The sequence below is a fragment of the Agelaius tricolor genome, unplaced genomic scaffold (assembly GCF_023055355.1).
Source record: "Agelaius tricolor isolate 1412-34295 unplaced genomic scaffold, bAgeTri1.0.p SCAF_17, whole genome shotgun sequence".
In the NCBI taxonomy this organism is placed as follows: domain Eukaryota; kingdom Metazoa; phylum Chordata; class Aves; order Passeriformes; family Icteridae; genus Agelaius; species Agelaius tricolor.
The window spans coordinates 9,040,788-9,067,329 of record NW_027269277.1 but is presented as its reverse complement, the minus strand read 5'-3'; the positions used below and the strand labels follow the sequence as shown (position 1 = coordinate 9,067,329).

The following is a 26,542-nucleotide window of genomic DNA, read 5'->3' as shown; positions in this document are numbered from 1 at the left end:
AGCAGGGCGGGGAGGCGGCGGGGCGGGGCGGGCAGCGCGGGCAGGGCGGGCTCGGGGGCGCGGCGGGGCCCCCCCGCGCGGTGCCGCGGTGGGCGCGCCCGGAGCCGCCCGCAGGCCGGGGCGGAACGTGCGGCGGGCGGGCAGCGATGGCGGCGGCCGAGGTGGCGCGGCAGGTGCGGGTGGGCGCGGGGCCGCCGAACCGCGGGGGCCGGGCGGTACCGGGGCGGGGGGCCGGCAGCGGGGGCCGGCAGCGGGCAGTGCCGGGGCGGCGGGCGGGAGAGCCGGGTATGGCCGCGGCGGTGGGGCCGGATCAGGGGGCGCCGGGCGGGCTGCGAGGACACCGGCCTGGGCCTCCCGCGGGTTCCGAGAATCGGTTCGGAGCGGCGGCGGCGGCGGCTCCCGGAGGGTCGGGCTTTGGGGGCCGACCCGAGGGGAGCTGGGGTTACCTGGGGTAGAGGATGTTGGGGTCCCCCCCGCTGCAGCCCGGCCCGGCGACCTTGGGCTGCCCGCAGCGCGGCGGGCCGGGGGTCCTGCCCCGCCGGTGCCCCGGGCCCGGCCCGGCTACGGCCGGACCTGCCGCGCCGGCCGGGCTGCAGCGCTGGGGAGGCCGGGCCGTGCATCCCGTATCCAGGGCTGGGCGCCCCTCGGCACGGCAATGGCATCCCTGCCTCTCCGAGGATGCTGCTCTCCTCCCAGAGAAACCCTCAGCCCGTGCTCGGTGATGCGGAAAAGGGAGCTCTCCGGTCTGGCTCCGTGTCCCGCGGAGGAGCTGCGGGAGCCAAACACCAGCCCCGTGTCCCCGCTGCGCTTTGTCCCCGAGGGTCCCCGGTCGTGCCACCGGCCGCTGCCGGGCTCGCCCGCCTGCCTAGCGCGGCACAAGATCCCTGTGTGTGTGCGGAGAATTAGGAGAATTATCCAGAAGAGGAGCAGAGGGAGTTGAGCCACCTCTGCGCTTGTCAGAGACATGTTAAGGAGGCATCTGTAACGCGTTTGCATGTGGAAAGGTTTTGTCTGTGGCTTGATGGGCTTCCAACTTTCATGTCCGTGTGTTAATACAGAAGTAATAGTTGAGGTGAATGCTTTCCAGTTTTGTCTTCAAAGCAGTATGTTTTAGCATGGTCCTAATCTTGCTGAACGGGTAGATGTAGCCATTCCTTGCCAGTTTGTGATGTTATTTCCTCCTGGACATACCCATTGCCTTGTATGTGACTGCCAAAATATGTAAAGTGACTCAGTTGCTCCCCTGTCTTTTAGAGAAATTGAGTGTTATGCTTTCCTAAGATAATGTACAGGAGTTTGAGACATCTGCTTGTGGCCTGGAATGAATTTATGGTTCTACACAGCCTTGCTTTGGAGGCAAAAGGGAAAGCTGGCTGTCAGACAGACTTGAAATTAGTCCTTTTACAAACAGATAACTTGTCAGCCAAGGTCTTGGGCATCTGGTCATGTCTGGTTTGTGGAGCAGTAATGTCCTGGTGGTGCAGAGGGCTCTGTGTGTGCCAACAGGGTTGAAGGTGTGAGAGCTGGGTCTGGGTCTGGGGAGGAGCTGGAATTACCACCCTGCCATTGTCCCAGAGAACCCTTGATCAAACCCACACTCACTGCAGGGATAGTCAGTGAAACCCCCTTCTCCCCAGGTGGGCAGGGTGGCCTTGTCACCACCAAGCTGAGTCCCTTCTGTCCTCTGCCAGCGGGGAGGATGGGGGCACAGGAGCCTCTTGCCAGGCACTGTCCAGCTCCCCGTATCCAGCAGAGGTCAGAAACATGATTGAGACTGCTGATAGTGATATGTATCTTCTAACTGCTGACTTCTCCTGGGAATGTATCCAAACTGCATGGCATTTCTGCAGCCTTTTGTCAGGGGCATAAAGAAGTGTAATCTTAAGAGCTGTCAGAATTTGAGATTTCGGAAGCACTTGACTGTTTGTGAATGTTGAATGGCTGAGTGATGCAGTGGGTCTGGAGAGGGTGGTTGATGGTCAGGACCTTTGGTGAGACACTTCTTACTCTCCATGGGGCCTGATTCAAAACTATTTCCCTCCCACTTTTCTGGTGTTTTATGTTCTCGATGATCTTTTATCAGCTGAGCAAGGAAAAATAACAAAGTCTTTATCTAGACTTTACATTCCTGATTTACATTTATCTCATAGAGGGTAGAGGATGTTTACACTGTCTGCTGGATAATTCTTTCATTACATAGGAGAATTACATACTTGTACAAGTGAGAAATAATTGGTACAAGTGTTGCTCTAATTTGCTGTTTAATCAGAACCAAATGCAGTCTGGGGAAGTGAATGCCATAACTCCAAGGTCACGAGAAGGGATCTGATGTTGTTCTGGCTTAAAGACAATGTGAAAAACTGTGGTGTGGAAACCTGAGTTCAGGTTCTGCCTTGCTTTGCCATTTCACTTCTTGTGCAAGAGTTGTCTCAGGTTTGGGGTTGAGCCCCAGGTTTCAGCATTAAGGGCAGCAGAGGGGCAGGAGGTGGCTGCTGTGAGCCCTGGCAGCAGTGGTGGAGCTCTGTGAGTGTTGCTTTATTTGGTTTTGTTGCAGGATGGTGCTGCTGTGTTGGTTGTGGCAGTCTGGAAATCTTTCTAAGGGAGTCTCCAAGGCCTCAGGGTTTGAAGTGGGAAGAGGTGAGAAATTGTTTGAGAAGTACTAAGTGTCAGTTGTCAGTGTCCTAAACAGAAACACTCAACTGATGAAATATTGTTCTGCAACCTCTGAGAGCAGTTTTGTGCTGTGTGGGCCTCATTTGGACACTGGATCCCTTGGGTTCAGAGCTGTAACATTCTTTATTTTCTTTGCTGTGCTCTGCCTGAATAACACCAAGTGGAGGCCTTGCCTTTGCCATGGAATTCTTTCTCATCATTCCTTTAGACCTGGGCACAGACACAGTCCCAAATGTGCAGTGTTGACATTTGCAGTGAGCAGCCCCATTGCCTGTGCTCTGCTTTAGCTCCACAAAGAGGCAGTGGCTTCTCAGGGCTCTGGGGACAGGAGGTGACAGTGCTGTACCTGCTTGTCCTGCTAAGCAGATCAGGGCACAGTTGTGCATTCAGCAAGATTTCCCTCTAATCGTATTTTCATCCCAGGGACCCTGGAGTGATTGAAACACCTGAAGACTAAAACTTGCCCCTTTAATGTAAACTGATGGTTAATGGATGGTGCTTTCAGGCTTGGGACCATTCATTATAACATCTTTGTATTTTCCATACGATTCTGATAGTTTCCTGTAAGAATTAGAGTAGGTGGTGGTGGCTTCTGTGGCATGGAGAAGCCCTTACAAAAGGCTTTATAAATCCTTCAAAGAAAGGAAAAAGTAAAATAGCTTATCCAAGTGGCTGCTCCTTACTCTCCTTACTTTCACTCTGCAATAGCCCTGCCTGGTAATACAGCAAGAGAATGTGTTGCTCTTTTTGTTTTTTTAATCTTGTTTGTGACAAACACGCTTTACTTCCTCCCAAGCAACAAGAGCCCCTTCTGTCTAGGCAGGGGGCACTCTGTGTGTGTGGGGAAAAAAAGGCATCTGGTATCTTGGTGTGGTGCCAGTGTTCACACTGGCTTTCCAGAGATTCCATCTTTGTCTTCATTCCAAGAAGATGTAACCTTAAAATAGACAGCACAAAGGACTCTCAGCCATCCAGCACTCACTGATGCTCCTGGAAAAAGCCTTCAGGCATGCAGTAGTTAAACTTTGCTTACCTTGTTGGTACCTCTTTATATGTTTTAAATTTGATCTGGTTTGGATGAATGATGGAAGACTGTCTTGAACACCTTATCAGCAAAAAGCTTATAAGCTTAACTTATTCTCCTTCAGTGTTGAACAAGGGGATCCAAACCTACATTTAATATACACCCAGGATGACTAATCAGTGTGTTCATATGTTGTTTATGGTGGTGCTGTTTATATATAGCAGTGCTCCTGTACAGAGACACCACTTGGTGCTCGAAGACTGGTGACTTGCACTGTTTCTTGGTGGATCACACAGAAAATGTTTCTTTTCTCTCCACTGGTTTGGTAATTACTGTCAGCTTTCTGATGAGTGTCAAAACCAGGCTGATCTTAAAATCTGATCTTAAAATGTTATTTCTTTTTTTTTTTTTTTTTTCCCACTGCATCCAGTCTCTTGATGCCTTGGCCAAGGAGGCTGTAGATTTTTAGGCAGAGTAGCACAATCTACGTCATGGCTGTGTACTTAACATGGAGGCTTAGCTGCTGTGACTGGAAATCCCATTTTGCAGTAGTTGTTTCCTGGCCTGTACCAGATGTGAACTGTGGTTTAGCTGCATTGTAAAACCACAGGTGACTAGAAAAAGAACCTACAGGAAATGACTTGCTTGCTGAATTCTGTGTGATGGCAAATGCCTCCTCTTAGCTGAGAACGGTTTAACTTCCACAATTTATTTTGTTCCATCTGGATCACACTTATATTTAGGGATGAGGGGATGATTTGTTCTTAATGAGAGCCCACACTCCTGCCCACGCTTCCTGGGGAGAGTAGTGTTCAAACAGTCTTCCAGTGGTGTGGTTTTAGGGCTGGGTGTTTCAAATACACTTGATATTTCTCCTTCCCCAGGAGGTGTCTCGGGTCGTTCTCTCTCGCACCTTTGTGGGCTCTGTCCCTCCCTCTGTTCTTCACCAGGACCTGGGGCTGTCACTGCAGATCCAACACTGCCATGAGATTCCCCAGGGCTGGGGTTTTGTTTGGGTGAATGCAGTTTAGGAGGGTTTGAGTCACAAAATCTGTGTGTCTGACACTCTCACTTTCTTCTGCTTTATCTGGTTCTGCATTACTGGGCCTCACAGCTGCACTGTCAGTTGGCAAAACCAGAATCTGCTGGGCAGCCTGAGTGCCTTCCTCATGAACATGTCATTGGGAGGGAAGGTGCTCAGGAATTAATGAAGTGCCATATTTGGTGAACATCTTGTCAAGAAGAGTCAGACTAATACACAAAATATGGCTAAGGGGAAACATATTTACACATCTCAGGCTGGTAAATGTGGTTAATTATTGAAGTGTATTTGGAGCCTCATATCTGAAAAAAAAAAACATTCCAAACCCACAACAGCAAAACAGTAACATGACAAGAAAACATACTGACAGGCTACTGTAGTAAATGTACTCCTTGGGGATGTTTTCCCAGCCTAAAATACCAGTGCCATTAGCAGAAGAGGGAAAACCAGTACTCCTGTCCCTATAAACAGGCTTTCAAGATATGTGAAAGAATGATTGTGAATGAATAAATTCAAAATCACACCCTATAAACTACTGCCTTTTGGCTGTAGTATTTTTTGCAAATTGATGGAAGGCTGGAGGAGAATTTTCTGATTTTCACGCTAAAATACATTTTTCAGAAGAGTCTTTGCTTCAGAGAGGGAAATACCTTTTTGGGGCTGCAGGAGGACAGCTCTCCAGTACACACCAATACAGGGGTGCAGCACGGGCTCCTCATTTTGTCTGGTGCCATTTCTGAGGCTGAGCCTCTGTGTGTTGTGTTTTCCTGTTGGCTGGGCAGGGTTGGCTGCCTTGGCACAGACTGGCCAGGTGAACATTCCTCACCCCCTCCAAAGCCCACGGCTGTTCTGGGCATGGAGCACCCGTGTTCTGCTGGGCTCTGGAGACCAGGTTGGTGGTGTTGAGCACAGGAGAGAGCAGAGTGCAGGAGCAGCTCCTCAGGGAGTCCTTTGGGTGCCTGGGCAGGAGCAGCCCTTGCTCCCAGCAGGAGCTTTGAGTACCTCCACTCCCAAACCCTCTTTGCAGGCTCCTTCAGGCCTGTGGGGTTGTGAGCAGCTCAGTTCTGGACACTCTGCTTGGTTTTCCTGTAGGTGCAGTTTCCCTGATTTCTATAATTGCAGCTGTGAATGGGAATTACATGTGAGTTCCAATTCACATAAAGTGAATGGTAATAGGCTTGTAGGAGGTGTCATTAATACATTGCTTTGCACACAGGATTCTTTTTGTTTTCAGTATAAGGTGAGACTTGAGTTTCTGCATATTTTTTGAAGAAACAAATGTTTTTCACCATTTCAGCAGCTGTGTTTGTGTACACGTTTTGCACAATTTAGTGTTATTCTGTCTCGGCTACCTTCAAACATTTGACAAATGAAATGTTCTATTTGTGCCTCCTGGAATTGTTTTAGAGAGGAGTGAAGCATGCTGACATGATTGATAGATCTGTGCAAATCTCTGCTTGGACTGTGCAATTGATTCCACTTGGGAGGTCGTAGGGGTTTATACAGAGAAGTGTATTTTGCTTGAAAGTGACACAAGTATTTCATTGTATTTCAGGGTGAAGGCTGTCGCACTGTCCCGCTCTCTGGACACGTGGGATTTGATAGTTTGCCTGACCAGCTGGTTAATAAGTCAGTTAATCATGGGTTTTGTTTCAACATCCTGTGTGTGGGTGAGTATTTCCATTTTGGGAAGTTCTCTTGCTGAAAAGTTTTCTGCAGCTGGATGTAGCTCATAGCTTACAGCACTAACAAGTTAGCTTTGATTTCAATTTCCCCAACTGTTCTATTTTCAGTAACAAGATTTTCTGGTGCTCTGGGAAATCCCTACTGGGGTTCTGCAGTATGGGTTTTTACAAAGCAGTGAAATAAAATGCCTAAAATCACAGGCTGTTATTATGATCTTTCTTTTCCTTATATGTTTGAATTTCACATTTTTAAAAGAAAATAAGTACTCATGCCAGAGTACTTTGTCATGAGGTCTTGTTTGGTTTAGTATTGAATTATTATTATAGTTATTTTAACAAAATACTAATCATGCTTCTCTTAAATCACTAAAAGCTATTTTTTTCTCCTCCCTTCTGTGCATATTTGAATTAAGATAGTGTCTGGCCAAGTCTTAACTCTTCTGACAATTATCCAAGCTGCCATGTGGTGTGTGTCACAGCTGGGGCCTGGCACTGTAGCAGGACTTGGTGTCTGTCCCTGCAGCCCATCTCACAGGGTTAAGATCCCAAATAATCCCTTCTCTTAGGTAACAGAAGTAAAACCCTGTATGGCTTTGGTACCGTACTTTAGGAAGGTTAATTAGGAAGTTAAAAATGGTGAATTAATCATTGATGGGTTTGCTGCTGATGCCCTGCCCTGGGAAGCAGGAGGCTGTATGGCCATGGCTGTAGATGATCCCAGCAGTGCCTGTGTGCAGGGGCAGAGCAGCAGCTGGGGATATCTCCTGGGGACTCAGCTGCTGGGCAGCCCTGCATCCACACAGAGTTTTCTGTCCCCTCCCATGAGAGATGCAGCTCTTGGGATGGACCTGGTGTTTGCCCACAACAGGGTTAAGTCTGAAACGAGAGTAGTGGAGCAAGGAGAGGAGAGCTGAGCCCTGTTAAATGGAGCTGAGAAGACAGTTTTCCTTACAGCCACATCTTACATTCCCCTGAGATGATAAACTTTGCTGACAAGTGGAGGTCACTGTCAGGCTGAGTCTCTGGGTGATTTCCACAGTACATGAATGTGATATGACCTAAGGAAACTCCTGTTCCCAGGGCTGAAGTCTAAAACTGTTTCCTTTTCCACTTACTGGGCTGCAATGTTTTTTTTACAAGTTCTAGGTATAGCAGTGGGTGCCTCCTGTAGTTATATCTTCACTTTGATGTGTGGAGAGGAGTTGAATGCCTGTGCTTTCTTCTTTGCAGGGCAGAAATTGAATACATTAATCACTTGTTGAGGTGAATAACAAGGACTCGCCAAGATAAATGTACATTAGTTACTAATGTCAGTTTTTTTATTAATATTAATAACACAATCTTGAAATAAAGAAACTTTATAGAAAAATATAATAAACTTCATTAGAAAAAGATTTGCAAATCTTTACCCCCACACTTAAACATGCTGGAGAATAAAAACCAAAAATTCCCAGTGTTCATCTGTCATTTATTCTGTGGGATTTCACTTGTACAGCAGAGTTTGGGATGAAAAGTTGAAAGAACAAGGAAGCAAATGAAGATTGGATGAGGATCCTGTAGACAGCCCACTAAGCATGACAGAAAGGGACTTCTTTCCCCCCATTTTTTCAGCTGTGTGTGGCATCTGTTGGAGGAAAAATCCAGTGATAATTCTACTCTTTGTCATACTGGATCTGAGCCACTGATTCCTGCAGCTCTTGCTGGAGAAGCCAAGGAAAGCTTCAGAAATGACTCTCAGCAGCATGTCCAGAGTGGAGCAGTTTTTAGCTCTTCCCATGCTGAAAGCTGTCTCCCCTGTGAGCCTAGAGCCAAAGCTAGAATGAATGAGAAAACCTCTCATTAGATGTTAGGGGTTGCAGATGGTTTCTCTGCTCTTTTATTTCTCAGCACCATTTTCTTCCTAAACCTTGCATGATAAATTTTTAGTTGTCTCTTAGTTCAGTGCAAAGGCTAGAGAAGTGTTTAATGGCTGGGACTTTCTGTGCTGACTGTATTGCTCAGTGAGATAGGGGGAAAAGAGGAGGAACAGGCTGCTGGTTTTTGATGTAAACTTTCTCAGTTTTTGCCAGGGTGGATTGTAGTTGCATTAAACTAGTATCCCAATTTAAGCAGGATTTTGCTTCTTCCTCTCTCCCAGGATTTGCAGGGAATTTGTTCTAACTGGCCTATTCAGTGCAATGAGAAAGGCTGTTTTGTGGCAGAAATACTTCTCTCTCCCCCAGGACTGTTTGAGGTCTGTCTCTCCAAAGGAGTGAGCCTGTGATGTGCAGGGCTCTCACCCTGGGGAGGGAGGGAGGGAGGGAGGGATGTGCACAGGATTCCTGGTGCTCTCCAGCAGGCAGCTCTCTGGGGTGATGAGCTGTACAGCCTGGAAATTGCCCAGTGCTTGTTTCTGTGGTCACTGGTGCACCCAGCTGAGGAGAGAACAGTTTCTCTAATCAAAAATCCATCTGTCTCCTCAGCCTCAGCCTTCTCCTGCCCAGTGCCCTGGGGTGGACACCAGGAGCTGGGTGCTCCCCTGAGCTGCTGTTTCAGTGTATTTTGTGAGCCCTTGTTGCCCTCCTTGCCCCTGCAGCCCAGCCTTTGCCTGGCTGTGGGGAATTGTGTGGTGTCTCTGCCTGCCTGTCACATGGAACAAACCATTTTCCCCTCTCTCCTTGAGAGATGGCCTTATCAGTCTGAGTTGCCTCAGGGCTTGTCTCAGCAAACCTGCTACATTGGATTACCTCCCATTTCTACACATGAAAAGGCTGTGCATGCATATACATTTTCTTTAAAATTGAATTATTCGATATCTGGAGCCACAGTTGTTAATCTTGTGAGGGGCAGGTGCTGCTCTCTCATGAAAGGAAGCTCTTGTGAAAGCTGCTCCTGCCTTTGAACAGGGAAATACTCCAAGGACTCCTCTGTCCTCCCACAGAGTCGATTGATGATGATGTGATTGGGGCCTCTTAAATCCTGAGTGTTGTGGGAAAGGGAGGCAGTGAGCAGTTGCTTGTTTCACTTAGCACATGCTAGAGAAAAGCAAATTAAATTTCCAGGTACAGAAGAAGGAGGTACAGCTTTTGTGGTGCATAATTCAGCTCACCACTGCAGCTGCTTAGGATGCTAAAAGTTCTGTGAGAAGAAGCCATGACAGTTCATTCAGCAGGAAGATGCCTGTCTTGGTTTGGGGAGTTAGGAGCTTGTCCCAGCTGTAGGTTTGCAAGTGGTGCCACCACTGTTCCATCGCTGTGGGATTTGGTGAGGCTTCCCCAGAGCAGTGAAGGTACCACGTGCACGTGGAGTTGGAGCAGGGAACGTCTCAGGAGAAGGAGAGGCTGTGTGGGGAGCCCAGCACAGCCAGGCTGTTGGGCATGAAGAGTGGTTGGTGCTTTCTGAGCACTGATGTAGGGCTGCTGCCTGTCCAGAACCTGCAGTGGTGGCTCTGGCCATTTTTTTTTAAATGTCCTTGAAAATTGTCAGTCTTAACAGCAAAACTCCATCCCATGATGAAAGGTACAACACTCAAGCTTTTCCATTGCTGTCACATCTTCCTGGTGCAGAACTCCACCAGTAAAGGTCACTCTCTCTGCCCTGTCCTCCCCAGAGAGCTTTGTCTGCCCTGTTTTGGGACAGCAGACCCTGTCAAGTTGCATAATCCCTAAGTACGGTTTTGGAGATAAATCACATGTGTCCATAAGCCTGACATCAGGGAATAATCTCCCTGCCAGGGATGCCTCTCACTCAGTTTGTGTACACTGCTGCTTTTTTTCAAAGTAATTTTGCCTCTTTTAATCCCTGTTCATCATTCCTGTTTTTTTGGGGAAGATTCCAGTGCCATTGGCTGCAACAAGCACAGACCACTTGTCCTTTTTATCAGACCATCTGTTCCATCTGGACTCCTGTCCTTACAAGAAGCAGTTGGCACCATTCACTTCTTTCAGCCAGCAAAAAGTTGCCTTTGTGTGAGGCAGAAACTCACAGAAGATTCAAAAATTCTTCCTTCTGTCAATTTGGCCTTCAAAATAGCACTGCTCCCTATGTCTGCTCATATTTAACACAGCAGAACACTTTATTAGTGTCTTCAGTGTTTTACTATTTCATGTCACTCTGTCAGTGCTAACATTCTTTCAGCTGAGACAGTCTTTCCTCTCTACTCTGCCTTCCCTGGCAGGCTTTAATTCTGTGTCAGGTCAGTGGGGTTACACAGTGCAGGGACAGGGGTATCTGCTGGCTCAATGTAAATTTGGGAGTGCAGGCTTCACATAAGATGCCATGTTAGTGCCTGGATGTTTTAATCATGAAGGTGTTTGGATGGGCATCTCCCACCTGTGGAAAAATGCCACAGTTCTGATCTTCCCCTTCCAAAAGGAAAAACTCAGTGGTTGAGTTCAAGGTTGCCTTTGCTGGCCCTGTGTTGCTGGCATGAGGTGGGGTGTAGAAGCATGTTCTGCATCTCTTAAACACTTCTTCCCTGACAGTTAAAGTCACTCCTGCTGGAAAAAACACTTGAGATGGATTTAAGTAGGCAATTATTAACAGGTTCAGGATGTGTTTAAACAATAGACTTGGCCTCATGTGAACATCTTTCACCCAAAAGGAGAGAGGCAAAAATGAGAGGTGATTTACTGTCTGCCCAGAAGTCAGTGTGGTTTACAGATGACCTTGTGTGTCCTGCAGAGAGCAGCTCCCTGCCCTGTCACTGCTGCTGCTCCCCTGTCACCCTGTCCTGTAGCCTGGGAGCTGCTCCAGGGCCTGCCAGGCTGTGGGGCAGTGCCCCAGGAGGAGCCTTTGCAGGACTGTGTGGGGGTGATGCTCCTGCACTGCAGGGCTGAGGGGCTCCCCTGTGCTGAGATGTGCCATCAGGGTTCCTGGCATTCACAGGCAAGCAGCCAGCTCACTGCTCTGTCTCACCCATCCCTTGGCAGGGGCTTTGGAAATGCTGCAGCCTTCTCAGGCTGTTTAGATTTTTGTCTGTTTTTACACTGCTGTTTTCCTGGAATCCCTGAGAACGGCCTGGGAGGTCATACAGGCTGTTGCTGTTAACTCTCAAAATCCCTGTCCAAACCATGGCAGTGCTCTGGCCTGATTTGTGCACCTGCTCTGTTTTGGAGGCCAATGGTCCCTGACAAGTCCAGGCAATGAGATTCCAGGTCAGTGAAGGGCTTGTAGGAGCAGCTTATTCTTCCAGTGACAGAGGTAACCTTGTGCTTTGCTGGGTCCCCCTCCCTTGCTCTGGCCAGAGCTGTTGTAGCTTCAGCTGATGCATTGAGGTGGCACAAGGGACTGCAGCCATACCAGCTCCTGCTGCTGACTCCTTCTTCTCCCCTTTGGATTGAAAGCCAGATGGGTGCAAAGAGCAACTGCCCTGGTGACTGTTCTGGCTGTAGTTGGAGTTGATTGGTGATGGAGCACAAGCTCTCAGCTAACTCCCAGGCAGTTCTGCAGCTCAAGGTGTACACTGACTTTGAAATATTAATGGATCTTGCTGCCTCTGGATGACATCCTGGCGATCAGGGACTGCTCAGCTCCCAGAGCAGGGGATCTGGGGCTTGGAACTAGACAATCTTCCTTCCAACCCAAACCATTCTGTGATTTTATAATTCTGTGTTTGCCTTGCTCTGCCATGTACTTCAGCTCTGAGTGAGGAAAATCCCTTCTGAGGCCAGAAGAGGAATTTGCCTGCCTGCAGGAGTGAGGCTTGGAGATTTGGACATTTGGACGGGGGAGGATGGGGAGGAGTTTCCCTTTCTTGAATTGGGCATTTCATGCAAGTTTGGATCTGTTACAGAGGTCTAAACCTACAAAAATAAGAAGCTCTTTTATTCTGAGCAAAGTGGGAAAATGGTGAAGTTGTTTTGGTTGGGAGCTGAGGGCTGGAGGAAGGAGGGGAATGCTCTTGCAGCCAGACACAGTCTGCCTGTGGTCCCACAGCGGGATGGAGGAGCAGCCTTCACAGAGGGTGGGGTTCAGCTGCTCCTGAAGTTTCTCCAAAAGTCATCTGGGCAGCTCAGAAATTGCTGTTTCCCCAAAACACAGCAGCCCTCAGAAGGCAGCAGACCAGACTGTGTAGGAAGTCAGGTCCTGTGAGCTCAGAGAGCTGGCTCTGTTATCAGAGCCTGGTAAGGGAGGCTGCCCTGTGGAATGTTTGCACAGGGGATTTGTTTTATTCTTCCTGGGATGTATCTAAAACAAATTCAAGACTGGTCTCTGGGATTTGTCTCTTCCTTCCAGACAAGGGAATAGTTGCCTGTTGATAAATGAAATCCAAATAGCAGTACAGTACTGATAGAATACTAGCAGAATACTGACTAGAAGAACTTCTGGAAGCGGATTTTGCAATATTTTACAGCTTGTGTAGCCCCTAAGGTACAAAACCAGATTATTACAGAAAATGCCCCATCCCAGTGTAGAAGGCTGATTGTCCAACTTGTTGTGAGAAACCAACTGCCCAACTTGCTGTGGGATCCAACCAGCTCTCAGGGTTTCTGCATGGAAGGAAGCTATTTCTGTGGCTGCTTATTAGAGACATTGATCTGGAGCAGCTTTTTTTGGAAATGGCAGTGAGCCCCATTTCCTCTCCTGTTTTTTAATGAAAACAGCATCTTCTGTAGTGTAGCTGTGGGTTTAAGCAGGATCTGAACGATGCTTTTCCCTTCGCCTTTTCACCTCTTGCTTTTCATCTCTATTTTCTAATGACATTAATGGCCATTAGACTGTGAAATGTAATTTGCCCAGAATACAGAGCTCCCATTGTTCATGGCTTTCTGTTTACCAGACGCTCCCTTGGGAGCATGAGATCTACTTTCATCTGCTACAATTTCACCCCTGTTAATGTTTGGAAGCTCAAAGGCCAACCCATATTAATATTCAACAGAATGTTTCAACTCTCTTTTTCTCCAATAGGGGAAACTGGCCTTGGTAAGTCCACCCTCATGGACACCCTTTTCAACACCAAGTTTGAAGGTGACCCAGCATCTCACTCACAGCCTGGGGTCCAGTTGAAATCCAGTACCTATGACCTGCAGGAGAGCAATGTCAACCTCAAGCTGACTATTGTGAGCACTGTGGGCTTTGGGGATCAGATCAACAAAGAGGACAGGTGAGTATGGAGGAGAGAGGCTCTATTGTGACCTGGCTTTTCATTCTCCCTCTGCCCTAGTTGGGCCTGACTGCACTGCAGTTTTCCTGCTTGCTTCTTAGGAGTTGTCCTTGTCACCTCTTTGGGTTGGGGCACGTAGAAGAGAGGACAAAGGCTCTGGAGTGTCAGCACTGCTTCAGCTATAAAGCAGCTTTTATCATGCTGTCAGAGCAATTTCTGCCCTGCTGGCAAGCTTCTGCCCAAATTCATCTGGTGGGGAGACTGAAATGCTCCAGGGCATCTGGGCTTGTTTTGGTTTGTGCTGACCTCAAGCTGCTGACCAAACCACTAGTGTGGTTTAGTGTCTGCTTGGCTTAATATCCACTTTTGGCAGGTCTCTTCCATGAAAAGAGCCAAAGGAAGCACAATAAATGAGCAGTGAGATACCCTGGGGGAGTGTCTCTGGCAGCTCAGATCCCAGAGTGTTGGTTAAGGGATGTGCAGTTACACCAGACAGTCTCCAAGGTGCTCTGCAGAGACATTGCTGATGGGATTGCTTTTTTGTCGGTCTGCTAGATATTTTTTTTAAGTTTGTTTAAAATGTCCTTTACTTACATTATAGCTCTGGCAGGCTCTGTATTGAAGGCCTTGCAAGGGAGTTGCAGGAATTTCCTGCCTCAGAGCGCTGGGCAAAGGTGGTACTGAATGAAGCTGTGTCTCCACCAGCAGCACTTGGGACTCTGAGAGCAGCAAGCCATTCACTCCCTGAGTGCTGCAAATGAGTCTCCATTAGACTTGCTTTAGAAAGTCTCTCACCCTCACATTTCAGAATATGGGAGTCTGCTTTCCCTGGAGAGGAGGGTGCATCTGCTGTCCTCTGCTAAATCCCAGTGCTGTGTTTTGACAAACAGGCTGCTAGAGTCTGATGTAGGACCATGTCTCCTTGTTAGCAGTGCAACTTTAAAATTTCTTACAGGTGGGGAGCAAGGGAGGTAGAGAGATTTGGTCTCAGAAAGTGAAAAATGGAAAGTGAAATCTATCAACAGCTTGTTTCTTAAAAGCAAGCCAGGGGCATTGTCCTATTTGTTTAGCTCTCTGACTTTTTAGGGTTTTTTTTTTCCTTTCACCAAAGCTACAAGCCCATTGTTGAGTTCATTGATGCTCAGTTTGAAGCCTACTTGCAAGAAGAGCTGAAGATCAAAAGGGTTTTGCACAACTACCACGACACCCGGATCCACGCCTGCCTGTACTTCATCGCTCCCACCGGCCATTCCCTGAAATCCCTGGACTTGGTAACCATGAAGAAGCTCGACAGCAAGGTTGGCACAAGGAACTCTTACTGGGCAGATTTACTGTTTGCATAGTGGAAAGGCTGCTGCTTTTCCAGAGATCTCCCCACCTTGGATAGCCCTTCTGGTGGAAGTGGCTGAGTTGGCAGATAATTCTACAGATAATTCTGTAGATTTACTGAGCATTTACAAGTTTTTGAAGGTTGTATTGCAAACTTAGAGAAACTCCCAGGAGCAAAGTTGATTACTTCTTACCTATGTTTTTTTTCTAGGTGAACATCATTCCCATCATTGCCAAATCTGATGCCATTTCCAAGAGTGAGCTGACCAAGTTTAAAATTAAAATCACAAGTGAGCTGGTCAGTAATGGGGTGCAGATCTACCAGTTCCCAACAGATGATGAATCAGTGGCAGAGATAAATGGGACAATGAATGTAAGTGCCTCAGTTCTTCCTCCTCTCCCAGAACAGCACTGTCAGTGTAAGGGTTGGTGGCCATATTGGGATGTTTCTTAAATCTACTTTGCCTTTCATTTTGTTTCTTTAAAACAGAGGATTTCACAAGAATCTCATCCTTGTAGTGTCATCCTAGCTAGGAGAGCTTTGTGGTAGGCTGCTGCCTCTCTGGTGGGCTTTTCTAGTCAGAAAACAGACTTTTAATACCCTCCTTGTCCTTGTGTGTATCTGTTGAGGGACATGTCAGAAATCAGTGTTTAAATCCTTTTCAGCTCAAGGGTTTGTCATTATTCCTGTCCTGTACATCTCCTGATGGCCTCCCACCAGTAAACTTCCAGCGGCAAGGAATTACACAGTTTAACCAACAGGGTGTGAAAAACAGTACCCAACCTGGGCCAGACATGCCTTGAGGTGCCTGCAGGTTCCCAGCTGGCTCTGGCCTCCCCAGCATCGTGGGTGCCAGTCTGTGTTTCCCTGAGGATGAAACAAACTGTCCCTTGCTTTTCTGGCAGCATATCCTGACCATGGTGCCTTTTTCCAGAAGGCTTTTCAAAGGAAATCGAGTAGGGGAAGTTGATTGCTTTACTGCTGTGGGTGTGGTAGAGGTTTAGCTGATGTGCATTTGTGCCACCTCTTGATAAAGTATTAATAGTTGTAGAGTGTTCTGGAGAAGTCTGGAAGAAACATGAAGTTTGTCCTGATGTAGGAGCTGTGGTTTCCTGGTCAGAGCAGTTCAGTGTTAGCCCTTCTGAGGGTGGAATGAACCTCTGCTTGCCTTTCCTTTCAGCCATTTACTTGTCTCCTGGGAGGGAACTGCTGTCTTGGGTTGCAGACATTCTGGGCTGTGTCATTTGCTGCACAGACAAATAATTTCTTACATCCTCTATTACAGTCAGAATTACCAGGTTTATGGGGACTAAGCAGGCCAGAATTTGACCAAGGCAATTTTGCAGGTCTGGAAAACTTGTATCCAAATACTGATATTATTAGAAACATAAGACAGATATTATTCTTACTCTGTGCGTGTCACATGTGAGAGCAGGGGGCTGAGGAATACAGGTGGAAGAGCCCATCTCTGTGAGTTCTTTCTGGCAGTTTTGCTTTGTTTGCAGTTTGACTGTGTGAGCCACACTCTGAAAGCAAAAACATCATCTCTGAAATCTTTTGCTTGTACCAGCTGTCATGAACTTGTCCAAATTTTTGGATAACCTGTGGAATTCACTTCCTGCTCCTGACAGCCATCCAGGGTCACTGATCTTCCATGGAGTTGGCTTCCTGAGGCCCTTTCAATTGTCCAGAATTTGGTGCACTTTAAAAGCTTTGCTTAACAAATGTCACTTCATAAAACTCAGCAGAAAGGGTTGGTGCAAGGAGCTGGGAACTCAAGGTGCTGAAGCTTTGCACTTGACTTCCTTGCAGCTTGGCAGAATGCAGTATAGCTCCAGGAGCAAGGGAGGTGGGGAGAAATCTCACTCCCCCAGTGCAGCAAAGTACGATGGCAATGTCTGGGGGGTTTGCTTGGCTGCCTGAGTTTTGGAAATGAGAGGACTGTAAGGTGAGATCTTCAGAGCCTAGATAGGTGTTGGGAGGGTTTCAGTTCCAATTTTGCTGAGCTTGCACTGGGCAAGTCTCTTTTTGCCTTCTGCAGAGATCATCTTTACTAAGAAGTGACTGTTTCTGATTTCTGAGTTTTTGAAAAGAAAATCCCTCTTGTTCTTAGTCAGCCTTTTTGTAATGTGGAGTGCATATCTCAGCTTGAAGAGTGTGACCTTGGGTGACACTGGACACAGTGGCTGAGGACATGTTCAGCCCTTCCTCACCAGGGAAGAAGCAAGCAGGGAGGAAGGAGCTGTTACTCCAGGAGTGAAGGATGGACTTCCACGTCGTAATCTGATGGAGCAAGGTGTCTTGTGCTCCAGCATGAGCTGAAGGAGTGGTGGGGGGATGAAATCAAGAAGGCTCCAAGACCTCTTACTGCTTCTGTGCTTGTGCAGATGTTCTCCTCAGGCACGGCAAGCCCTGGGACAGCAGCGCAGTCCGAGCCGCAGCCCTCTGTTCCAGCTGGCACTCTGATGCCAGTCTTGCACTGGCGCATCTCACCTGGGACTCTGTGGCTGGGAGGATCAGCCAGGTAGAGGATATAGAGTGGTAGCACTAACAAGGTTTTCAAAAAAGGATCCACCCTGCTACCCCTTGTCTTGGACTAGTGGCCAGTGACTAGACTCCCTGAGATTAGCATGTGCATAATGACTGTCTTGCTCAGTGGCTGTGCTCATCTCTGTGTGCTGCTGCTCAGCCAGGTGTGAGAGGGACTAACGTGGATCTCATCCAATGTGTTCCAGGCCCACTTGCCATTTGCAGTGATCGGGAGTACAGAGGAGCTGAAAATAGGAAACAAAATGATGAAAGCTCGTCAGTACCCTTGGGGCACAGTGCAGGGTGAGTTGAGCCTCGGGATTTTCATGGCATGAATGGTGACACTTGTGTAAGGAGGCAGTGGGCATTCATAAAAAGAGCAAAAGCCTGCAAAAGATGTGATTATCCATGGGGAATTATCCTGTGTTAAATCCTTGTGTCAGGCCTATAGTGCCAGTTTTCTCTGCTTGGAAGGGCTGTTAAACCTGTTGGAGGAGTAGACAATTGAGGAATGTGAGAAGAGATCTTAGTTTCTGCCCCCATTTTCCTCCTTCCCGTGCATTCCTGCAGTGGAGAACGAAGCTCACTGTGACTTTGTGAAGCTGCGGGAGATGCTGATCCGCGTGAACATGGAGGACCTTCGTGAGCAGACCCACACTCGCCACTACGAGCTCTACAGGCGATGTAAACTGGAAGAGATGGGTTTCAAGGACACTGATCCAGACAGCAAACCCTTCAGGTGAGATCCCTGGAGGAGACAGGAGGGCTTGAGAGAGGCATTGTGGGTGCACTGTGTGCCTCTGTGTGTGTGTGTCCTTGGGGGAGCACAGAAAAAACCAATGCAGCAAGAAAAACTGCCAGGTCAGATAAATCCAGACTTCAGCAAAACTCTGACCGGGAGAAGGTGAAAATACAGGGAGGATCTGCAGGACTGACTGTGAATCTGCAAGTATGGGAGAGAAATGTCTGTGCTGCAGAGAGGCAGTGATGCCTATTTTGAGCTTACCTAGAAACAGAGGCCAGACATCCTTTTAACTTAACTTATCCTGTTAACTTAAAGGATAAAAGTGGATATATTTAATGAAGGGCCTCCAGGTACACTAAGGCAGACGAAGCCTCCCCAAGGGGCTACACCCAAAATGGACAATGGTCATGAGGTTTTCAGACAGATACAAGTTTGGTCTATTTACATATCAGGTGTTAATCCTCCAATTATGGCTTCAGGTAATGAAGTCATAAACCCCCAGTTTGCTCCTCCCCAATTCACTTTTGTTTTTACATTTTGGGGCCTATAGGGTGTTCTTGGATCTCAGGCCCAGAGGGATTGTTTTGTCTGACCAAAATGTGAAGACAGTTAACTAACACTTTATATGGAGTTTGGAATTACGCATTAATGCAGTACAGGATTTAAAAATATAAAGGCTGAAACCTTAAGGCATCAAAGGCAGTGTTCCTCTGAACTAGTGTTTGTTGCCAGCTGGTCTCTGAATTGCCCAACATTCAACGTACAGAGAAGTGCCAAAAGTCATTGGATAAAGAAGACCTTTACATGTGGGTAGTGAGTAGCAAATGTGTTGTGCAAAGCAGTAGTCATGGTGAGGGCCTGATATCAGAGGGTGAGGGAAAGCAGTTTGTCCCAAGTCTTATCACTGGCCTTTCCTTCCTTTTCAGCTTACAAGAAACTTATGAAGCCAAAAGAAATGAGTTTCTGGGAGAACTGCAGAAAAAGGAAGAGGCAATGAGACAGATGTTTGTCCAGAGGGTCAAGGAAAAAGAGGCTGAGTTGAAGGAGGCTGAAAAAGAGGTAAAGACTGCAGTACTTGTGTCTTCATGGCTGTGAGTGATGGATTCACTCCCAAGTAGGTAGTTGTTGCCAAAGCACTTTCTTACCAAGAAGTCTAAGGTTTAACTTGGATGAGGATGTTAAGGTGTTCAGTCTGTAGGACAAAACTGAATCACAGTGCTTGTTCTGCACAACTTACTGCACCAGGAAAGGACCAGAGTCTTGATTCTGATGGAGAGGTGCAGTGTGGTAAAAGTCAAGGAGAGAAGCAGCCCTTGAGATGAACTTGTTTTACAAAAAACGCACCCACCATACAACTTTCCTAGCATTGTGAAAAATCCATTAATTTACTGACCTATAAAGAGGAATAAGGCAGAGACCCCTGAAGATGGATTAGGGGTTTTTTTTACACTTATGCTCACCCAATCCTCTGTTCTCAGTCTGCACAATGATGCATTACTGAACACTGCCTGTAAGTTGTTGTGGAAGGAGGCTTTCCCTGCCCTTTGTCAGGTAGTGCCACGTCCTGCTCACCTCTCTCCTTTCCTTTTAGCTGCATGAAAAGTTTGATCGCCTGAAGAAATTGCATCAGGATGAAAAGAAGAAGCTGGAGGATAAGAAGAAGTCTCTGGATGATGAAGTAAATGCATTTAAACAAAGGAAGACAGCAGCTGAATTGCTTCAGTCACAAGCTCAGCAGGCTGGAGGATCACAAACTCTTAAAAGGGATAAGGAAAGGAAAAAGTAAGTTGCTAACCCAGAGGTATTTACTTTTGGTAATGGCTCTCCTTTACTATTTTTCTGGGTGTTCATATCTCCATCCAACAGAGCCAGTCCTTATCAGGGGCAGGCTTGCAGCCAGATTTAAACCCCAGTAAGGCTGAGCAATATCTGGAAGCTTGTAACATCTGCTGTCATCCTGAAGAGCAGGGAGCAGTACTAACCTCCCTCTTTGCTTTCTGGCAGCATGGGAGAGGATGAACTTGTGTTTATTCCCCAGGATTCTGTGCTCCTCCCTTGCTCTCTCAGTGCTTGTAAAGAAGTGGAACCATACTAGCTGCCAAGGCTAGGGTGTGGGTAGCAGGGGTGTCCCATTACCCTCAGAGAGGAGTGTGTTTTAGCTCAGGTTCTTACTTGTTTAGCTTGAGAAAAATGTGGAAATTATTCAGGCAGACTAACAGTCTTGAATTCCAGAATCTGCAGAATGTGAGACTGCAAAATGAGGGGACAGGTCATAGCACCTTGTTAGCACTGGTACTGTTCTGCTGTCCTAAATCAGCTTTTTGCCCTCCACAGCAGCAGTGGGAGATACTGCATGGCTGTAGCAGGGGATCCCAGTGCCAGGGACTGGTGTGACAGGATCCAGCCCCTCGTTCAGGGATCTGGGCTGTCTGCAGTGCCTGTGCTAGGCTCCTGCAGCTCTGCAATTGCTCAAGAGCAGCCAGCAGTACAGTGAAACAGATCTCACACTTGTCCCAGCACTGAGATGTTCCCTTCCTTCTCACTGTGGCACATTTCCCAAAAGGAGCACTGTGCCACCTGTGCAGGTGTGCAGACAAACAGGGGTCCGGTTTTGTACCACTGCCATAATCTCCCCTCTGCACAGCCCTGAGGCAGTCCTTGCCTGCTCTGTACAGTCCTGAGTGCATGAAGCAGTGCTGTTAAACTGGAAAGTATAGGGCATGCCCAAAGTGCTGGCAGCACTGTTTGTCAGGAAAAAAACCTGTGACTGTTAAGCTTGGGATCAAATGAGACAGAGGACGAAAGACCCCATTACAAGAATGAGATCCTGGCTTAGTCTTTTAGTTTAAAGCTGAAGCTGCTTCAACATGAATGTTCTTTGTGATGAGCAATTAGTGCTGCACTTTTCTCACTTGCCCATTCCTTTTTCCACTGCCTGATTTGTTCATTTGAATCACATTCAGGGGGTTTTAATATATTTTCATACTGAGGAGTCTGAGACTGACTGGGGACAGACTTCTCTCCCCAGGCTGGACTGTGTGAGGAATACCTAGCTGAGTTCTTTCATGCTTAGAGCCCTTACACATCTGCTCACTCAGGACTGCAGATTTCAGCCTTGAGATCAGTCAGGGTCAGGAATGCAGAAAAAGGAGGCAACAGCCTTATAGTATCAGCAATTAGTTGCTATGTCCCAAGTCAGACTCTTGGTCCTTGAAGTGGTTCTCATCTCAGAACATCTCCTTGACACCAAGCATGTCGATATGGAAAAGCTTTAGTATTGTCCTTATCAGTTAAGGGCACAGAAAACTCCATGACAGAGATAGGTCAGTGCTTCAGTAAGGCTTGAGAAGATAATAGGAAGCTTCTTTGGCCTCTGGGAAAATTGCTGTGCTAGAAGTGGTGCTGCTTTCTTTGCTCTGTAACTGCTCTGAGTATCCTTCATAGTGGATTTCAGTACTTGGATCATATTTTTTTCTTAACAATCCATGAATTTTGCAAGCTGGAGCTTAATTGTAGCTTGTTTACTACTGGCTGGCAGTACAATAACCTTTTTCTTTCACAGGTGACTTGTTTAAACCCAAGCTCTGTAATTTGCACTAATCATGACTCAGTTATTTTTTTGTTGTTGTTGTTACATCATTATCATCATTATCAGGCCTCACATGTGTGCTGTTTTACAGTTAGCTGCTGTTTGGCTGCATGGTGCATGAGGCACATTGTCCTGGTAAGCGTCATTAACTCATAGAGCCTCACAGTGGGATCACTTTTTCCTAAAAAAAGCAGACCCTGTGCAAGTCCTGAAGCTTATAAATATTATCTCTGTCTTCCCCTGCTTTCACCCCACTATACATGCTCTACCAGTCACTCTCTACATGTGCAATTGTAGAAAACGTATGTAATTATCTTTAAATATTCTGCAAAGTTTAATTCAGAGACTTAGGATATGGAACATAGAAAATTAAGGATTATGTCTTCTTCCTTTTAAATCTTCCCAGCACTTCATTGGCTCTGTTCTCTTTATTCCATCTCCCTTAAAAATAAATTATATTCTTTAATCACACAGGCCACGTTGACACTATGGCAACAATTGCTATGGAGATGTGGTGCTGATGATACAGCCCAGCTAGCCATGAAAATGTCTCTGTCTTTCCTTGCTCCTCCTTCCCTCCCACTCTCCAAGCTGTAATGTTAACTTGTGGTTACAGTGAAGGTAGATGCAAGACTAGTTTCTGTCATCCTCATTAGGGTTATTAGTTAAACTGCTAATGACAGTGCTCTACTTACAGCTAGGTTGAGTGGGTTTAATTGAGCATTTTTAATTTGCTGATGATTCTCTGGTGAGAGGAAGAGGAAACCTCCCACAGGAATGTCTTACTTCTTGACAGAGCAGCAATACTCATTATCCAAGACAGTGCCCCAGGGGCTGAGGGGCACAGGCCTCTCAGAGAAGGTACCCTGTTGGAAATAAACTCTAAAACACCCTAAAAACTTATCCTTGAGTCCACCCTGCCCTGCAGACAAAGCTAAGACTTACATTCTCTCCTGGATAGTCCAAACTAAATTACAGTCTACCCTTAAACTGGGTGAAGCTGATTCCAGGATTCCTTCCCTCTTAACTCCACCAAGGGAAATGGCAAAGCAAGCAAACATTATGCTGCCAGTGAGAGGCATTTGAATGTAATTTAAATGGGACCTTCCACTTAACAGAAGAGCCTCAGAAGGGTCTTGCACTGCCTCGAGCTGGCGCTTGCAGTCGTCCTGAGCTGCCCAGTTGAGTGAATGTCTCTGCTGCCAACGGTAACCGTAGAACAATGGGAAGAACAATTCTCTGCTTATCAGGCTCTGAATGTGGAAAAATAAGCTCAAAGAATAACAGTGTTCATTCTGGTGCTGAGTACGAAGGCACAGCTAAAGTGCAGCTAGAGTGAACATTACTGATTTTTGTTGGTTTTGGATTGCTTTTGGCAGTCCTCGTAACTGTACACTGTTGTGTGCTGGGCTTTGAATCAAATGAAGTTCTTTGTTCCCACTACACAAATGCAGACAGTGCCTTTTTCAATGGGCATTTGTCATTGCTAAATTAAATATGTATATGTGGTACTTTTCCAGGATTTAGAAAAATACTCTCCATATTGATCCATAAAGTGTTGCAGGGCTTCACTGTTTTGCAAGGATACAAACAAGTCACAGTTGATGAGTCCTGTAGCTTGCAAAACTGTGAAAGGATTGTTTTAGAAAATAAATTTGGTTCATCCCACTGCTGAGAATGTGTGTGTGTGTCTGCATAAAGCATGTTTTGTAGTCAGATTAAACCTTATTAACACTTAGCAACATTTTCTTTTTTGTGTGTGTGTGCCCATTAGAAAAACTTGTATTTTTATTTTGTTTTTTTTGTCATTAATCCATAAAACCATTAACCTGCCTTTTTCTTTCATTTTCAGTTCGGGTTTCCTGTAGAACCTTTCCCTTGGCCCCAGAGGCGAATGCCCCACCCTCGGCTGTGCCTGTTTGCTCACCTTTCCCACTGCCCCTCCTGCGCTCACCAAGGGCTCAAACCAGAGCTCTTGGCTGCTGAGCTGTTCCTGTGAGGGACCCTGCTGGCCAGGGGGGTTGTGCCAGGTTCCTCCTGCCCCTGGGCAGCAGCAGATGCCCACTGCTCCTGGCCGAGGGTCCCCTGTCCCATTGCTCAGCTTTTCCCTGCTCCTGCTGTCAGAGCTGCTCGGGGGTGCATTTAGCTCCTGCTGGGGTGGGATGTGCTCTCTCCAGACACTGGCTGCCCTCTCCCCGTGGTAATTTGCTGTTCCTAAGCCCTCATTACCCCCTGTGCTGCCATGTGTGACTCAAATAACTTTCAAGGACTTTCTGCAAAACTTGACATCCTCACAGGCATGGGCCTGAGTCCAAACCTCTAGTTCCCAGGCTTGAGGAAATCTCAAATTTGGATCCATGGTTTGCAACTAAGTGTTCTCTGAATGCTGCAGGGGTCATGAAGGATCTTTTGCCTGGTCTCCCTCTCAGTGTGCTGACCTGGATGCACATCCTGGATCCAATCTCAGGGAAAGCTGGTCACCTTGCTGTACATATCAGTGTTTCTGAAGATAGACCATGCTGTTTCATTGACTTTCTTCTCAGTGATTCCAACAATTCCTGGTTTTAATGCAAAAATACCTTTATATTTTTTTTATCTGATATCTCTTTAGAACTGTACAGATGTTGACAGGTTTCTTCTCATATTTTCTATTCAGCAAAAGCCTTGTTTTTATTGCAAGATTTGCACTAAAAAGGAGGGGGTTTTGCTCACTGGGCCAGGAGCTCACTCTGGCCAAGTGCAACTGTGGTTTGCCTGCAAGTGTCTTTGCTCTGTATTTCTGGCTGAGTTTTGTTTTTAAATAAAGAGTTCATCGGACAGTGAATTCTGGTTAACATTTACTTCTTTTGTTTTTTGTTTTTTTGCCCTTCTTTTTCAGTAACCCATGGCTCTGTACTGAGTAATTACCCCTGAATACAAGGCCTGGAATGGACCTTCATTTACTTGTTAAATCGGAGGGTCTAATAAAACATGACAGCATTTCAGCTGTGACCTTTCCAGGGTGTTTTCCTTGCTCTCTCCTATGTCCTCGTTGTGATTCTGTCTTTACTATGTACTGGTGGTTATTGCTTTTATTAAACAATGTAAAATTAGTCATAACAAGGTTCTGGATGCTACAACTTTAAATCCTGCTATTCCCCCCCCCCCTTACAATTAATGGATTCCCCTTTTTCCTGGTCTCGTTCCACCCAGCTAAATAAGGGATATGAAAATAAGTTCTGTGAGTTATTTTTGCTGGCAAAATAACAACGCAGTTTAAATATATTTATTGATGACATTAAAATGACAACACCATCTTAGTTTAATTATCACATAGTTCAGAGATAAAACACTCATTTCTCATTCTATTTGTTGTCATTTTCATGACATCATCTGTCTTTTTTAATTTGCTTTTTATTTCTTTTACTAATTCATGCTATCTGAAGACTAGCATGTAAATCCTGGTTCCCATTTCAGACTTGTTTGTTGTGGCCCCATCCTTCAGAGCTCTGTGTGTGCTGAACCCACCTGTCCTGCCCCTGCTGAAAGATCAGATGTGTGCTGCCTGCCAGCCTCCACAGCCCCCAGATCTTTCAGAAGATGAGCACACTCAGGCCTAGCCCTGGTGGTGATGCTGTTCAGTGCCAGCTGCTGCTGAGGTTTTACCTGCTGGGGTTTTGCTGAGCAGAGCTCTGTGGTGCCAGGCTCAGGAGCAGTCTCAGCCCCGGCTCAGCCTGGCTCCTGCTCACAGCAGCAGCCCCAGGTCAAACCACGGCTCCCCCTTCCCAGCAGTCAGGGCAGCCCCAACTCTTGGTTGCAATTATTTTCTCAGGTATTCTGTTTCACCATAAGTACCATTTCATTTCTCATAGAGCTCTTTGATTGCTTTGTGGTTTGTTTGGGATTTTTTAAGCAATATTTTCTTCTTCCTCTGCTTTTGAATGTTTCCCTGCTCTCAAAACCAGTCAATATTAATCTGTCAATGATTTCTAATTATCTGCTAAAAGGACAAATGAATGTGACATTTTTTTACCATACTGCAGGTCACTGTCTGTTCTTCCTGACCATTTGCCTTATTAGAATGTTATTTAAAGTTATGTGAAATCTTTTTAAAGACTTTAAAGAAAGAAAAGTTTTGTGTGATTTTGCTGAAGTACTTGAGATACCACAAGGAGGTTTCATCTCTCCTCTCTCAACTGTTTCCATGTTGCATCTCTTTTTCTTGCTTTTTGAATGTCTTTCTCTTTTTTGCTAATCTTCTGTTTTTTCTCTTTTTTCCCCTTTTCTCTCTCTGTAGCTTTTTTTAATCTGTCTTCGCCAGCTGCACTGTGTCTGAGGGAGAAGACTGCCACTTCTAGAAGAGTCTAAGGGTCTTATGTCTGGGGAGGGGGGAACAAATCTTCAGTGTTAGTGACTTGGAAAGAAGCTCTTTTACTGACTTGCATGATACTTAAAATTGAAGTGTCTTGTAATTTGTGTGACAAGACAGGGCGATGCGGGGGGAACCGATGACCTGGAATTTTGAAGAGCTACAGAAATGTGATGTTGGGACTAATGATGTAGCGAATACATTTTCAAACGTTGTTATGGGCATATGTTTTTTCTAATGTTGTCTTTAATAATATAAATGTCATGGGCTTCCCTGAGGTGTGAAGCCTAAGAAATATTTTCAGTATGCTGGTGGTTTGATTGGTTTTGGAAACCTTGCATTCAGAGTCAAAGCAAATACAAACATGGTGCAACTTGCTCTGTTGGCAGCCACAAAATATTTAATTTTATCAAAGAAATAAAGTAAGAACTGTGTGTTCTCACTGGTGTCCTGCTGTGTCTCACCATCCTGTTAACAGAGCCCCATCGGCTGG

General features: G+C 46.5%; 1 protein-coding gene and 1 long non-coding RNA gene across 2 annotated transcripts; both read left to right on the top strand.

Annotated features, from left to right (window-relative positions):
- The first annotated feature begins 39 nt into the window (after positions 1-39).
- Positions 40-26,491, top strand: SEPTIN6 (septin 6). The gene is made up of 10 exons (XM_071442368.1): positions 40-173; positions 6,295-6,409; positions 13,313-13,508; positions 14,620-14,806; positions 15,049-15,210; positions 17,574-17,670; positions 17,938-18,106; positions 19,039-19,171; positions 19,704-19,894; positions 25,978-26,491. The coding sequence occupies exons 1-10, from the start codon at positions 147-149 to the stop codon at positions 25,985-25,987; spliced, it is 1,287 nt and encodes a 428-aa protein (XP_071298469.1). The 5' UTR covers positions 40-146; the 3' UTR covers positions 25,988-26,491.
- On the top strand, positions 19,901-24,525 carry LOC139597268 (uncharacterized). Its single transcript, XR_011681563.1, has 2 exons — positions 19,901-21,836; positions 23,554-24,525. It is a non-coding gene; the product is annotated as an uncharacterized lncRNA (long non-coding RNA).
- Positions 26,492-26,542: the final 51 nt, after the last annotated feature.

Excerpts from the sequence above, each read along its gene's own strand:
- SEPTIN6 (XM_071442368.1), top strand. The coding sequence starts at position 147 with ATGGCGGCGGCCGAGGTGGCGCGGCAG. Across the intron at positions 14,807-15,048 it reads TGAAGAAGCTCGACAGCAAG|GTGAACATCATTCCCATCAT; the intron begins GTTGGCACAAGG and ends TTTTTTTTCTAG. Across the intron at positions 17,671-17,937 it reads CCCTTGGGGCACAGTGCAGG|TGGAGAACGAAGCTCACTGT; the intron begins GTGAGTTGAGCC and ends GCATTCCTGCAG.